Genomic DNA, 16,356 nt, shown 5'->3' with positions numbered 1-16,356 from the left:
GATAAAGAGAGGAATGAAAACAAGGTGAGGAACTATATTAGTGCTGTTAACCTTTTTTTTACATACTTGGTACTGCTCAAAGTAGGACTGCTGAAGACTCTCACCAGGAATTTTTGACCATACAGGTGGGAAAACTGAAATATTTATGAATATGAGTCTGACCAGCTACAGCAAATGGTCTGGCATACTGCCTTTGCCTCACACCAATACACCAAACTCTAAATTGAGGCAGTATGGAGCAGATTCGCATAGCATTCATGCCAGTTTTACTGGACTGACTGCACCCTGAAGAAGGGTAAAATGGATAGCTAGGGCTGGTTATTGTTTCAGTCATCACAGCTCAATCTATCCCCAAATATATCTATTACCTAATCAAGGGTCATGATTAGCAACTTTGATTTCGGGATGCCCGTGTTGGAACATGCAGTTTTCATAAACTACTGGGTTCTTGTCATTGAACAAATCTCTTCAAAATGTTTCAAGTTGAGTACACAAAAGCGCTAGTCATTTTTTAATGCCTTTTCTTCTTCCAGAAAAAAAAGGTAATACCCACATCTTATGTGGATGTTCTGAGGAATGACAGAAATTATCTGAGTTATTCAAGAATGGAAAGAGATTCTTTTTATATGTTCTGATCAAAAAATGCTGCACTTGGTAACTCAAATATAGCTTAGATTTCTGTTGCTCTCACCCAGGTGAGGAAAAAAAAATAAATCAAATTTTAAGGCATGTTTAATCATTTCCAAATTTAGGGTGATTTAAATTTGTTGATTTAACATACTATCTGAATTGAGATAAATTATCCACCTCTGACCCATCCTCTTTTTTCTTCCTGGTGGGAGGTTAAGATCATATGCCAGCTAGGATTTTATTACCATCATCAGAAAACAGCAGCTGATGCACAATGAGAATAGAGAGAAACCTGTTATGGCTGCAAATATCCACAGCTCTGTGAGATTCATGGAGGAAACATATGTCACCTTATTAAATCTGTAGCAGCTGAGGTGGAAGTAACAGAAGGTATCTCTCTCCAGAGCTGGAAGAGATGGGAAGAGAAATGGTTCTGTAAGGAAATCTCTTACTTTTCTCTCTCTGAAAATATCTGTAACAGGATGTTACAGGGATGGTTTTTCCTAGAAATAGGGATTTAAAAAACAAACCCAAAAACCCACAGTTGCCAAGACAGGATGGAATACTGAACTTCTCAGAAAGAAATAGCTTTGGGGCAAGTTAGTATGTTCAGTTGCCTCCTCCAAGGGAAGTAGAAAGATGTGAAGAAGATTTAAAAACTCATGCTACTTGTCCTACTTTCTCCCAAAGTACCAAATCAAGGGGTAAAGGACAGATGGTGTTAGATACACTCACTCGCTACTCAAAGAGGACATGAAATGCTCTATGAGAGGGATGCATGGCAAAGGTGCAAAACAGACCAAACACACAACTGTAAGAGTCTCTCTGCCTTTTATATACTACTTGCTGTCCCAGTCAGTCTTCTCATGTTTACAGAAGTTTTGATATATATATGAACATAGGGATTCACCTGAACATGGCTTATGCCTCTAATTTTTGGAAGAAAGAAAGATAAAAGATCATTTGACATGGATAACCTCTCTGAAGTAATATAGACATCTAGGGCTGGTGTTAGCTTAGTTTTGGAACTCTGATTGTGTCTGATGTAAGACACAAACAGTTAAGAACCAGGAGAAGAAATAGCTTTGCTATGCCTTTAACTCATAAAGGAAAAAATACATAGTAGGAATACAAACAAAAGTTCTGGATTTTTTCCCAACATTGCATGTTTTTCCAATTGAGAAACCACATCAGCTGCAATCTTCAGGAAATTATTTAAAACAGGATTATATGCATCTAGTATGGAGGTGAAAAGGGAGCAGATGTGAAAATCCCAACAAACTGCATTTTTAAAGGTAGTTTTTTAAAGTGAGGAGAAGCAGTTTCAGTTATTATTCACTACTGTATGTCAGAATATGGACAATATACTCTCTGTTCCAAAGGCATCCATGTGTTTTTATCGTTGGCTCTTAGACTAATAATATTTGAAAATGCAACATTCTCTTAGAATTATAGCAAACTGCTTTGTTGAACTGATACAGAGACAGAAGAAAACCTCAAATTTATCCTACAGAAATACCTCGACAAAATTGTTTCCCAACAAGGAACAGAAAATGATCTTTTTCTTTCAATGTCAAAGTAATCGTTATTTGCACCATGACAAATAACAATTGTCTGTTCCAGTAATTCGTGACATCATGTTACGGCTTCATTATAAAATGAAGCATTAGTAAATAGCTCATAGGTATATTTAGGAAACAAAATAAAAAATTAAGTAATAAAAATAAATCATATTTTTCTGCTAAAGTGTGTATTTTCTGTGTAAATAACTGGTTTCATGAACAAACTAATTTATTAGGTATTTTAGTAACCTTTTGAAGATCAATGTATTTATGTAAAAGATGCTTATCAAGGGATCAAAAAAGCAAAAACTCTTTAGGATTCTTTAAAAATATTGGGGTTTAATTTAATGAAAGAAAATACAGTTTACTTTTTTAAACTAAGTGTAGCTAATTTCAAAACACGGACTATTCCTAAGTCTCTGGTGTAATAGAATTTGTGAACAATCTTTGCACTCTTTTGGGGCAAAATATATAAGCTATCTTATGCCCCTGTGTGGCCAACCTAGACAACAAATTCACATATCTGTAACAAAGAAGTAATAACGTGTCGTGGGAGAAATCAGGTTTAGGTAAATCTGCTTTCCATTCTCAGAGAAAAGCTGTTAATATATACTGCAATGGTAAAATTGGACTGATACTGTTCTGTACAGTTTGTATCAATTTTAGTCACAAAGGATACTCGCCATTATGCAATGATGTGTTAATCTGAATATTGCCCAAAGCAACTGTGACTTCACAAGGCATATTGCTACAAATAGAACATCTGAGCACAGTATTTGTACATTAAACTCTAAATGAAGAATGGCAATCAGAAAATCCAGCTTATCTGATAACTAGAGGTTTTTAAAGACATTTTAAAACTTTATTTCATTGTCTTTAGCCATTTGAAAAGTATGTCACTGGAAGTCATCAGAAAAATTTTAGACCGCAAAAAACCTGAAGCTCCTTTAGATGCTGCTTCAGAATTCAGATGTAGTGTAAGCACTTAGCATGTTTTCAGGAAAGGTTTCCTGATTTCTTTTCCCATACTTTCTTTAAACAGACACATGAAGAATTTATTCCACGAATTAGCTATTTGCCAAATGCTTAGAATGCAAAACAATTCTTGTGACTTCCTGACATGAGGTAATTCTAATGATTTTTCAATAGAAAGTAACCTATTACACAGGAAATAGCACTACAGTCTCCAACGTAGTGAAACACAATTTTGAGGTAAAGTCATAGCTCTTACTGCTTCAGCTGGCTGGAGCTGGTAATGTCAGATAGAGACGTGCAGGACCAGGAGGAAGGCCCAGTAAACCAGCTCTCTCTTTTACGCTCACAATAGCATCTTACAGCAAAATGTTGCCATGTAGCTGGCAAAAGAGAACTAAACTGCAATATTCCTCCAACAGAAGCTGTTAACAGAGGATAACTAAACCAATTTAAATGGTAAAATCAATCTAACTCACAAGGAGTTTAACATCATTTGGGTCCTCTCACATCAGCTACTGCAATGCAAAAAAAAATATGCAAATAAAAACCCAACTCATGCAAGGTTTCTAGGGAAAATGGTAAAAACCAGTTCAATATATATTCCTGTTAATATTTGGTATAGTATCTGAAAGCAACAGCTGAGATAGCTGGCTGTCCTGCAACAAAATCACAGCGTATCTAAACTTTCAGAAGAACTGAAGAACTCTAAGAACAGATGATGTGAAAACTAGTAGGAATGTATTTTCAGTTACAGTTATATGCATATAACCTAGTTCCCTATGATTTTCTGCTTTACATTCCATTATCTACTATACTATTAGTATGCATTAACCTGTTTTCTTCACATTATTACTTTGTGTAAGCAGCAGTTAATCATTCTGTGCTTAATGTCAGCTGTTATCTTTCTGGACTCTGACTTTTACTTTTTAGATGTAAAAACAGAATGGAAAACCTTAAAAAGAAAAAGGATCATCTCTTTTTAGTCTGACAAAATATTTAACTTCAAAGTCTGAAGAGATTATACCACATTATACCTCATCAAAGCAGAATCTTTTACATGCTAGAGGTATTTTTGTTTTCCTTATCACAGTTCTGAAACATTAACTCTTAATGCATGAACAATTAGTTTTTAGCAAGTGCATTACAATAATTGTGCAAAGCTTTCAGTGAAAAATCTACCTAAAATATACACATTGATTTAATTAGAGAAAACAGATTTTTTTAAATATGTAAGATAACAAAAAGGACTAGCCTCCAAAATAAATGTCAGCAAGATTTTTTAGTGACTACTCAATAGATGACTTTTTCAAAGCCCTTTTATCAATATCGAATTTAAAATACTGATACTTATTCAGAAGACAGAATCTTTTTACTCAATAACCTTAAATAACTTTCAACTGACTTTAACTTCAAAAGACACAGAAGGCATGACTTAGTCTCTCATGATTACTGCTGCATATTGTTAAAAAATTGCACAATGTTTTCTTAAGGCCGAAAGCATTGGTACCCAAAAAAACACGACATTGCTCCTTATAAATATAGAAATATTCTCATTCTAAATAAAACAGCCCATACTAGGTAGGAGGCTGCATTTCCTAACAATCCTTTCTTGTTTGCTAGTTTTCTTGAATGAATGTAATTCTAAATCTCAGGCACAGCAGATGCAATAAAATAAACCTCTGATGTCTTTTGATTTGAAACTGATACCATATGCAGCTTTTGCCAGAGACTTACAAGCAAAATACACACCGGGAAGCATCATGCACATGTATCTGTAAAAAAATTAACAAAAAGCATGCACCTTGGTCTGCAAAAAGCATGCACTTTGATCTGCAAAAACAGATCCAGAGAATCAAGACTTGATTTGTAGCTGATTAGAACAGTTGCTAAGGGCTTTGTTGGTTGCTGCAGGCCTGAAACTATGCTATGCACTTGGAAATATGCACTGTTTTACAGTAACAGTTGATAATACATAAATTATTGCTCCATTTTGTAGAGCTCCAGAGATTTTACAGTACACCAAAGGGATGTAAGATAAATCCCACTGACTACAGATTTCATATATATCTAAAAAAATCTTAATTCATCAAAGTGATTATGGTTACTAAAGCTACCTCCATAATTTTGCATGCCTAATTAGAAATTCGTAACCAAGACATCAAAACTTGAAAACAGTAACATTAAATAAATATTAAAATATTTATAAAAGAAACACTAGCATTAAGGGAGAACAATATTCTGGGAAATAAAATTATAACAGTTTTCTGAAGAATTAAGTGAAAACATCACTTAATACTTCAGAAATGTATTTAAGAAATAATATCCCATTTCTCCCACAGATACAGAGAAGAAGATTAAAATGCTGGATATAGTCTCTGCAATATTACTTCCACCCTTTTTCCAGAATGTTTCCATCAGTGCACTATCTTTATAAAAAACTACGGGATTCTTTTTCTCCCTGATCTGCACTCACACTCTTTTAGATAAAATTCTTAATCATTTTTACCGTTAATATTTAATAGCAGCATGAAAAAGTTTTAAACATCACTATTATAGTATGTTTACTGAATAATGAGTCATTCATAATTCAGTCTACCCCCCCAAAAAAACCCCAAGAAATCAATTTAATAAACATCTCACACCAATAGACAACAACTTCCCCCTATCATTTCTAATTCCCACAAAACAATAGCTATTCATATAAGGATAGCCTCCGGAGCTGACTAACCTGCTGCAAAGCATCCACTGATCAGCTATAATTTGGCTAGTTAAAAAGATTATTGAAAAGCCTCACACGCAGAATCTTAGTCTTCTAAAAATAAGAAACTGCTTTCTGCCTATTTTGCAAATGGTATGCAGGACTACTAATTTACATCTTCCAACAAATTATATATGGTTAAACAGACACATCTTTGAGCATTTAATCCTGTCACTGCCACATCCACATAGAAATCATTTTCTCAGACAAATTTGTTTATGAATATTTAATATGCTTTAAGGATTACAGCTAATAATGCCAGCTTCTAATGGTAGCTAATGTATTTGAAAGATACATAACCATCTTAAATATTTTATTCTATCTGCTGGCTTTCTTTCTGCAGATTGAGTTCTCATTTAAATCCTTAAATAAAATATAAAAGCACCAAAAGAAGAGTCTCACTGCTACCACAAAAATATTTGTATCTTAGAGTGCAATTATAAAAGTGCTCCACTGAAAAACATGCAAATAGATTACTATCAGCGTAAGCAAAGAAATGGTAAGGCAAAAATGTTTCATTTCTACTCACCTAGTGTTGTTCAACGTTTGTCCAAAAAGATCATTTTGTAAAATATTTGGAGGGGATGAGAAAACCCCATGAAAATGAGATAAAACAGAATTGCAGACCTGGCGCAGTGTCTCAAATTGCATTTTTCTCTCTTTCCTTGCCTTCTATTTTTCTTCACCACCTGTCTTAAAAGTCATCTATTTTGCACACACCATCAAATGCAAACATGCCAATCAAGTTCCATATTTCTCCTGATCTCTGTAAAAACTGTGCCTAAATGAGCAGGGGCTGATAGTTAATTGTACAGTCATTATTCTTCTAATTCAGTCGTAGAAGATTTAGCACCCGTGCGGCTTTCTCCTGACTGTAGCAAGAATTCTAAACGGCAGTAAGCTTTTTGGGCATTCCCAGCCGAAGTGTGAAGCTGAGCTGCTTTCATGTACTCTACTCATATTTCTCTAAGCCTATTAAAAACACGCAGTGAATAGATGCTGTCGTCAGGAGTTTCAGCACATCTGGCTGCCAGCAATAAAACCTCAGAAGTAAAAAAAATGAGGACAAGGCATCCTCACACTGTTACTACTGCCTAAGAGGAGGAGGATTTCTGCATCTTCCCCTCCTCCTTCCCTCCCCTGTAAAAATGACTAACATTGGTGACTGTGTATGTAGGTCTTTTTTTTTTTTTTAATGTAAAGGCAGCTCTACAGGACAGAGAGACCACTCTAAAAATATTCTTCGTATACTAAATAACATGTAGCACTGAGACTGTAACAATAGACCTTTTGTCTCATATCTGAAAAGCTATACCATACCTTACATGAGATAACAGGTTTTTCAGTGCAAACATTTAAATGTAACATCAATTCATGGCTGAACAAAACAGTATACATTCTATACATAACTACTCTGTCAGGTACTGTTACATACAGCATCAAGGCAATGATTTATCATGCAAACGTGAACAATCACTAACAGGAATGGCTGCATTATATAGGTACTACATTTCAAAATAATAAAACTCTTCAGCATCTTTTAAAAGTTTATTGCACAGAATCAGCCATAATGGAACCAAGTAAAATCAATCACTTCTTCGGGTGCTCCATACCTGTCTACCTCCAGGAAAACCCACTGTCTTAGTCACCTACATGCCCCATACGCATACAGTATAGGAAGTCAAAGAGCAAGAAGCAGAATCAGTCATCTAACAGAACACAGTGAGATTCTGCAGCATAATATGCACAGTGAATAACATTTAATGTACAGAAAATAAGTATCCCTGACAACAAAACATATTTTTCCTCTTTTTTTCAATGCTTGTGCCAGAGAATATTACATAACACTACAGAATGTATTCTATCATTTGTCAAATTGAAAAATAACATTAAAAAGATTTTCCTTAGAATATCTCATTTTCTATCCACAGCTTTTAACATCTTAACACTAATTACAAAATCTCCAAATAAACCAACATAAAATGAGGGCCATTATTAAAGCTCTTCCACTGAAAGCGATTTTAATCCTGTAAAATATGGGAATAAGCAACCTTCCAGCTAATTAAAGTGTTGTATTGATGTGCTCCGAAGGGAGTACCCATCCAGGCTTCCTTGGCCAGAAGGATGGCAGCTACAACTCAGATTTTCAAACAGAAAAAGAAATAGGAACAAATTCATCTCCAGGCCCCTCTAGAAGAGATATAGAAGACTCCCTACTAACACACATGTTCAACATTTTTTTAAAAAGTCAAGAAAATGTTCGCTAATAAAACTGTTCCCAAAACTCATGTGAAAACCTACGAAGTACTACACAAAATAGTTTTTAATATCTGTTTTTATGCTTATAGCATAATGTGCATTTGTATTTAAGAAATGTATTACGATTTGTGGTAAAAAGTACCAGCCTACAAGCATGGCAAAGCTGATAACTGTTGAGATCCTGGAGTAGGAGCTAATACATATTTATGGCTATCTTGCTATAATAAAATGAAAACTTAATACTTGGTAACCACTTTGCCCACATTACAGAGAATTCATGTTTGTCATGTAGGAAAGTTTGCCTTTACATTCATTCCATCAAAAGGACAAAATTTTTGTATCTGCTGCAAGAAACATAATTATCTTGTTACAAATTATTCAAGTTATTTAAATAATTATTAGTCTCATATGCACTACTTAACAGTTCAGAGACAATGTTGACCATGGAGCAGGAAGAAGACCAATACTTCATCATGTATTTCAATTATATCACCATTTTGTTGTGTGCCTTATGAATGGTCATCAAAGCCAAAAAATGCTCCTGTAGTTGCAACCAAAGTCTGAACATTTGACATTCACCTTTCTATGTCTTCATTTTCACATCTTTAAAATGGAAGTTATGACATACTTTTTTTTTTTGTAAAATTGTTCTAAAACTACTGACTAAATTAGATACACATTTAAAACTTCTAATCTCTTCATTTAATTCTGGGATAAGGAATGAAGAGTACCCTGCAGATATTCATGCAAGTAAAACCTTTAATACAGAAAAGATAAAAGCATACTTTTAAAGGCAAATACTCCATAGTTGCTACTAGCAGAAAATTCAACTATAATGACAGGGGTTTTGTTCAAATACACATTTTTTGGGGTGTCTGGAATTTTCATCAAGATCAAACTTACTGTTGATTAGAAATATAAATTTTGTGTTTCAAAAAAATAAATGGTACAGAAAAATAAACAGAATTGCCTTTCCTGACCCTTCTATTGCTCTCCAAGAGACCCTCTGGCCAATAAAAAATTCCTTTTCATATTCACTAAGTGGCCTATATTATTGTACTGACCCTAAAATGCAGACTTATTACTAAGTCCTCTTCTTAATTACTTCCACCTTTTCCATAATATAATCATTTGGGCTGAGAAGAATCAAGGAAGCAAAGAGGCCTAGCAAGAGGCTGGAGGGGATGGAATGAAGGAGCATGAACTGTGCCCACTGAAGTACCCATCCTTTCAAGAACCAGAATGGAACTGACAATCAAAAGAATGCTGTGAAACCACACATAAAATTTATTTCCTGTACACTAATATTGTTTGAGAACAAAACAGTACAGATACTAGTTACCTTATGTCAATCCTGTTAGTGATCTTCAAATGTCAGCATTTTTTATATCAAAAAATTTCCTGTGGTGAAAGGCACAATGATTAAGTGTCATTTTTAAGATTTAGGAAATTATATCTTCAGCATTCCTGGATTAAAAGCCTCATGTAAGAATTCTGGAAAAGACAGGAATTTTTTTTTTTCCCTATTTGATATTTAACTTCCTTACACTTGAGATCTCCTTTTGCCTTCTTCAGAACACTAGCTCTACTCACTCCAATATCCATATCAGAAGAAAAAGAGGTCCTACATACACAGGCTTCTTTTTCCAAAACACCCCTAACCATGTACTTCAACATGCACTAGGTAAGCCAAGCACTACTCAAGCGCTTGTGATTCTGGCCTTTCCAAACGTTTGAGGGCCTGACTCAAATAATTTTGATACTGATTTTTATCACAGTATTTTGTGTATTTATACTTGCATACATATGTACTCTTGCCAATTATGGTTTGATAATATAAATTTCATTTCTACACCAGTTTTACAAAGGATTTCATGGACATGAACACAAAGTGCTTTAAAGATATTGCACAGAATGGGAAAAACTAGTACCAGATAATCTAAGCAACAACCTGACATGGCTGACAGCCCATTTCAAAATGGAAAGACAAGCCTGGGAAAGCATTGTTGGATCCATTAAGCCTGGCTACACTGAGATCCATACAGATACCTATTTCTCTAGCCAAGCTGAATCTTAATAAAAACCCTCCAGCTACAAGTAGTTTGAAGAAAAGTTATTCTAGAAAGCTCCCAAGTATGTAAGGGTATTTTTAAATTTATATGAAACATTTCTATTTCAAATATGATTAAACTTATTTGAATTCATTCTAGAATCCAGAAAGCTCTTAAGGTAAACCTATTATACAAAGAAAGTTGACAATATGTGCAAATATGTTATCTCAATCATTACTTCTAGACATTACTTCTTTGTGATAGCCACACATAAAAGACATTTCACAGAAAGCTGTAGCTTAAACAAGGTAAAGTCATGCAACCTCATTAAAGCTACAAATTATAGCTCATAAGGCAAAGATTGCTCTGTGATAAAAGATACTACCAACTACAATTTTGGATTCAATTCCATTCTAATTTACTGGATATTACGTAAGTATAGTTTGATGGAATCACGGAAGAAAATGGTAGAGATGAGCCACTTGGAGTTTGGGGGTATGAATGGGATTTTTTAAATGTATAGAAAGTCAAACCTCTATTTTTTTCATCTAGACACTAAATAAAATTAGGTCATTAATAGCACATAAATATCTGTAATGCAGCTACCATTGCTCTCCAATGCGCCCTTACCAAAGCATTTAGCTAAATATTTAGGATTTTAAAATTTTGACTGTTTATGTACTCTCATTATGAAAAGAAAAAACATCTGAACAAATGCTTTTCAAACAGGTAAGTTAACAACAGTGGCCTTGCACATTGGATGGTGTTATATTATTACACTTTATAAGACTACTCATTTTGGTCAGATTAGCAAACTGATGCTCCAAGGTGAGACATGATTTTAAAGGACTAACAAGTTAAATTCAAGGATGGACATTTCACTTTGCTACTGCAAAGGAAATGCAACCAAAGTTTCTTTTGCGGTAAAGCACATATTCATTTGTATTTCATCACATCAGTGTTCAAAGATTCAGCTTCACAAGAGAAGTTTAGCAAGAACTAAGGCAAAATCTACAGCTGTAAACTTAATCACATAAGAATAGGAGCCATAGAAGTCAGTATCCTGAACATCTAGGATAGGAAATAATAAAGAGAGGGATGCAGATAAAGCCCCAACCCCAAAAGGATAAAAGTACCTAAATCCAGGCTGCAGGGAAGCATCAGTCTCTGCCCAAGAATTGTAATAATGAATCCTCTCCTTGAGCTGGCACCTGAGCAGTCATTCAAAAAGCACCCTTCTTTTTATTACAGGAGGTCTGGCAGTTAGAACAGTGTCTGGGAACATGGAAAACTGAGTACCAAGTTTCTCTTCTGGCTTCCTCAAATATGCCCACAAAGTCCTAATCAACACCCTCTTGGTTATTCCAAAGGGAATTTGTCTTTGCTGTTGAAGCTGTTCTCTCTCCCATAAAATAATTAAATATTGAAAGAACTATTTAATTCACTGAGTTAAACATTAATTGAGAACAGAAAAGTGATACTGATTTTATTCCCTGGTAGTCAGGTCACAGATCTACGATGGAAGATACTGAAATTCCAGCTAAGAGACCAAACCTTGTTACAGAAAATATCCATTAATAAAGTACTGTAATGTAAAAGAAAGTAAATTCATCCTCGTGTTCAACAATCAAATATTGGTTTTCTTGCTTGTATTTTTATCTCAGTATCTTCCACATTCCCCTGTTTCCTTACTTTCATTTTTGAGGCACTCTATCTACATTCATATAATTCTTTTCAATGTCCTTCTTGATCTTCCTCCCATTTACCCATTTAATAGTAATCTATACTCTCCTTTTAGCCTAAATTACAGATTTTAAACCAAAGATATGAGACTTAGAAACCTGGACAGTCTGTTTATCAGTTTTTCTGTCTATATTAACATCTATCACCATGATTAAGATACTTAAGGAGACTGGTAAATTTCATAGGGGCATAAATATTAAAATAGTTAAATTCCAGCAAGCTGTATGAAAATTAGCATCATCATAGGAGGATAAAGACCCAAGTCAGTGCGCATATAAGAAGGGTAGGTAGAACTGAGTCATTACTCATTGACTTTGGGAGTAGAAAGACAGTGACAATATGGTCTGTAAATAGCCACATCATTGCCATCCTAAGTTTGACAAAATTATCATAAGTGATAAGAAAATGTTCTCAAGTTATGGTCATCCTCCACCATATCACAGAAAAAACAGGATAGAAAAACATGGGACACCATTATAGGCTGTACTGGTGCTCATGGAACCACCTCTCTGCTGTATTTAACTCCCTCATCCCTCAGTTTCCACTGGACTTGCTGCTAATGGTATCCCAGGCACAAAGGACTCACCAAAGTTTTTCTCCTGTTCTACCAGCAGTAATCACAGATAATGAAATAATGCTAATTTATCCTTAGAATAAGCATTACAAAAAATAATCATCACAAACCTTGTAAGTACATTATCTATTAAATATTTTAGGAAATGAAGCTTAAGTGATCTGGTTCAGGTTACAGATAAGAATAACATCAGTGGTCCATTCTCTTACTGGCTGTGTTTAGGGTACTAGAACTTTGCTGTTCCAAAGTCTGTTGAGCTACCATTGCCTGTAGCAGCAACTGTTTAGTAGCCTAATTCCAGTGAAATCAGGGATAACACTGCATGCCAATAGTCTTTGGATCGGGGCCCATAAGTGCAGTTCAGCACTATGCCTCTAGCACGTTTCCAAATATTGGAACTGCTCTAGTGCCAGTGGAAGCCGTTTGTGCACTACTTCTCAGTCATGAACTCACCCAGAAAGTACCACAACACTCTGAATGGTTAAGAGGGCGCTCTGATTAATCTACTTACATTCAGGATAAAATACAAAGATAAGCTGTCAGTTTACATTTTGCACCTTTACAGGAATCTGGGTATTCCCATCTCTGAAAACTCTCAGAACTAATGTTATCAAGACAGGGGGAAAAAAGGAAAGAAAATGTCTATTTTTTAATGCAAGACAAAATTAAACTTGACATGTATAATTTCCCAAGAAAGTCAAAGAGCACAGACTACATCAGCCCAAAAGGCCAAGTCTTGATGGGAGATTCCAGATCAGCTTTGGACTTCCTAAACAGGGAAGTGCCAACTGTCCCTAATTAGGTGTGCTGAAGTTCTGTGATGAGACCGAGTAATTTATTTCCCTGTGTCTCATCATGGTCTAAGTAAATGACAGAAATAATCATAATCCACTGATCAGTATGGCTTTAAAACTTTCTAAAAGGCGGCAAGCAAGTTAAGCGTGAGATTTTACATGCATACTTACTAGGTTGGAAAGAATACACTTTACAAATAAAATATCTGGAAGCTGAGATTTTATCTTATTTTGACCAGTTATGGCTTAATTAAATTCTAAATCTATGAAAGGAAAAAATGAAGACTTGAGAAAGTTATATGCTAGATGACTTGTTTATTATAAATAGTTTCAGTGTTAAAAATCTACATTTTTTAAAAACCAGGTAACACAATGATAGGTCTGATTTTTCTCCTTACGCAGATACTAGGAAATGTGCCATATGTTCACTTGGGAAATCCTGCTGTTAGGCCTAGTATGGACACATACAAAACCCAGCACTGATCATACAAATTGCGCATTCCAGGATGAGTAAGATAGAAGAAAAAACCCAAATAAATTGGACATGGGAAATATGAAAATTATCATTTAAAGTCCTTTTGTTACTAATGATGATAGCCTATACCACAACAGTAGGATTTCTTGAAATGAATCAGTAGGTATGCCTCAGAATCAGGTATTCCTCCCAGTATAATTATTTTTAAGCTATCTTTAACACGAATAACTTTGACTTATTGGTTAATTTTCTTAGCTCAATATAGATTATGGCTACTCAAATCTCTCCACGGAATTCTCTTTAATACATTAGTTGAAAGGAAATATGGAAAATTTTATTTAAATATGACAGGGCATAGATTAGTTGAAAATAATTACATGAAATGTTTAATTTTAATTATTTCTCTTATCTCTGTCCTTCTTACCTGTCTGAATATTACACAATATATACAACTTGCATGGTGAAACAAAAGCTTCCATTGCTAGGTCACACCACAACATAGGGAAAAAGCACAACTTCTATCTTGTGACTTAAAAACGTGAAATCGTATAAATGTTGAGTTTGAGGATTTTTTTCAGCACAAGTGGAATAAGGTACTTTGGATTTTGGTATTTTGATAATAATATTATATGCTACGTGACATGTTCACAAAAAATAGTGCCTAGTTCCTGCCTCACTTGCCAGATCTGGGCATTTCTAAGTATTCCTTGCTGAGGGAATTCTATGCTTAAAACTGAAGATGTTACTGATTTTAGGCAAATTCATAGGTTGAATTTAGATTGTCTGAATCACTGTCTGAAGTTATTAACACAGACATCAAGATTCATTTCACTTAAATATAGATGACTAAGGCGCATAGTTTAGAAGCCTAGCCATCTTTTCCTTCCTGTATAATCAATAGAGAGAAAGAGGAGCATGTAAAAAAAAATTCATGTGACCAAAAATTGCATGAGTGTCCAAAAATAGGTTTAATGAAGTGTTCTTACGCTTGTCTAAGTACCTTATTTAGGAGGTATGAATATAACTCTGTGGTTGCATTTCTATTGCTGGCTCTGAGAACACTTTCCAGTTCCTGCCTTGGTTGTGTTCTGATACCATGTCAGAAAAAAATCCAGGTGTGCACTTTGGCTGGATCTCAAGAACAAAAGGAAAATCTATTGCCTTTGGAAGAGGGGGCAGGTCTCTCATGAAGACTATAAAGATGTAGTGAAGCTATGCAGGGAGAACATTAGGAGAGCCAAAGCACAGCTAGAGCTCAACCTGGCTATAGCTGTTAAGGATAATAAAAAATGTTTCTATAAATTCTTTAACAGCAAAAGGAGGATTAGGGAAAATCTCCCTCCTTTACTGGATGCAGAGGGAAACATGGTAACTAAGGATGAGGAAAAGGCTGAGGTGCTCAACGCCTACTTTGCCTCAGTCTTTAGCAGTGGAACTGGCTGTTCCCTGGACACCCAGCCTCATGAGCTGGGAGATGGGGATGGGAAGCAGAATGAGGTCAGCACAGTTGAAGAGGAGGTGGTCAGAGACCTGCTACACCCCTTGGATGCACACAAGTCTGTGGGACCGGGTGGGTTACAACCAAGGGTGCTGAAAGAGTTGGGAGATGTGCTCGCCAAGCCGCTTTCCATGATTTACCTGAAATCATGGCTAACTGGGGAGGTCCCATTGGACTGGAGGGTGGCAAATGTGACACCCATCTACAAGAAAGGCAGAAAGGAGGATCCAGGAAACTATAGACCTGTCAGTCTGACCTCAGTGCCAGGGAAGGTCATGGACCAGGTCATCTTGAGTGACATTAAAAGTCATATAATGGACAACCAGGGGATCAGGCCCAGACAGCATGGGTTTATGAAAGGCAGGTCCTGCCTGACAAACCTGATCTCCTTCTATGACAGGGTGACCTGCTCATTGGATGAGGGAAAGGCTGTGGATGTTGTCTACCTTGACTTCAGGAAGGCCTTTGACACCGTTTCCCACAGCATTCTCCTGGCAAAACTGGCTGCTCGCGGCTTGGATGGGCACACGCTTTGGTGGGTAAAAAACTGGCTGGATGGCCGGGCCCAGAGAGTTGTGGTGAATGGAGTTAAATCTGGTTGGCAGCCGGTCACGAGTGGCGTCCCGCAGGGCTCGGTTTTGGGGCCACTCCTGTTTAACGTCTTTATTGACGATCTAGAAAAGGGGATCGAGTGCACCCTCAGTAAGTTTGCAGATGACCCCAAGTTGGGTGGGAGTGTTGATCTGCTCGAGGGTAGGGAGGCTCTGCAGAGAGATCTGGACAGGCTGGAGCGATGGGTTAAGGCAACTGTAGGAGTTTCAATAAGGCCAAATGCCGGGTGCTGCACTTGGGCCACAACAACCCCCAGCAGCGCTACAGGGTTGGGGAGGAGTGGCTGGAGAGCTGCCAGTCAGAGAGGGACCTGAGGGTGTTGATTGACAGCCGGCTGAACATGAGCCAGCAGTGTGCCCAGGTGGCCAAGAAGGCCAATGGCATCCTGGCTTGTATCAGAAACAGCATGGCCAGTAGGGACAGGG

At 36.2% G+C, this 16,356-nt stretch overlaps 1 protein-coding gene across 27 annotated transcripts in view; it reads right to left on the bottom strand.

Moving 5' to 3' along the window:
- RIMS2 (regulating synaptic membrane exocytosis 2) overlaps window positions 1-16,356 on the bottom strand; it is a 500,034-nt gene that overhangs the window by 337,721 nt on the left and 145,957 nt on the right. For 2 of the 27 annotated variants that reach the window (XM_074886234.1, XM_074886224.1), the window contains exon 1: window positions 6,455-7,004. The exons of 22 other annotated variants lie outside the window; for them this stretch is intronic. In XM_074886234.1, the coding sequence (XP_074742335.1) occupies window positions 6,455-6,576 (122 nt within the window). In that variant the 5' untranslated portion in view covers window positions 6,577-7,004. Of the gene's footprint in view, window positions 1-6,454; window positions 7,008-16,356 lie in introns of those variants that run through there. 3 more of the 27 variants (XM_074886322.1, XM_074886313.1, XM_074886243.1) reach the window with 3 other exon arrangements.

The sequence above is a fragment of the Strix uralensis genome, chromosome 1, assembly GCF_047716275.1.
Source record: "Strix uralensis isolate ZFMK-TIS-50842 chromosome 1, bStrUra1, whole genome shotgun sequence".
NCBI lineage: Eukaryota > Metazoa > Chordata > Aves > Strigiformes > Strigidae > Strix > Strix uralensis.
Note: the sequence above shows the minus strand (reverse complement) of the source record. Positions and strands in the feature narration are given on the sequence as shown.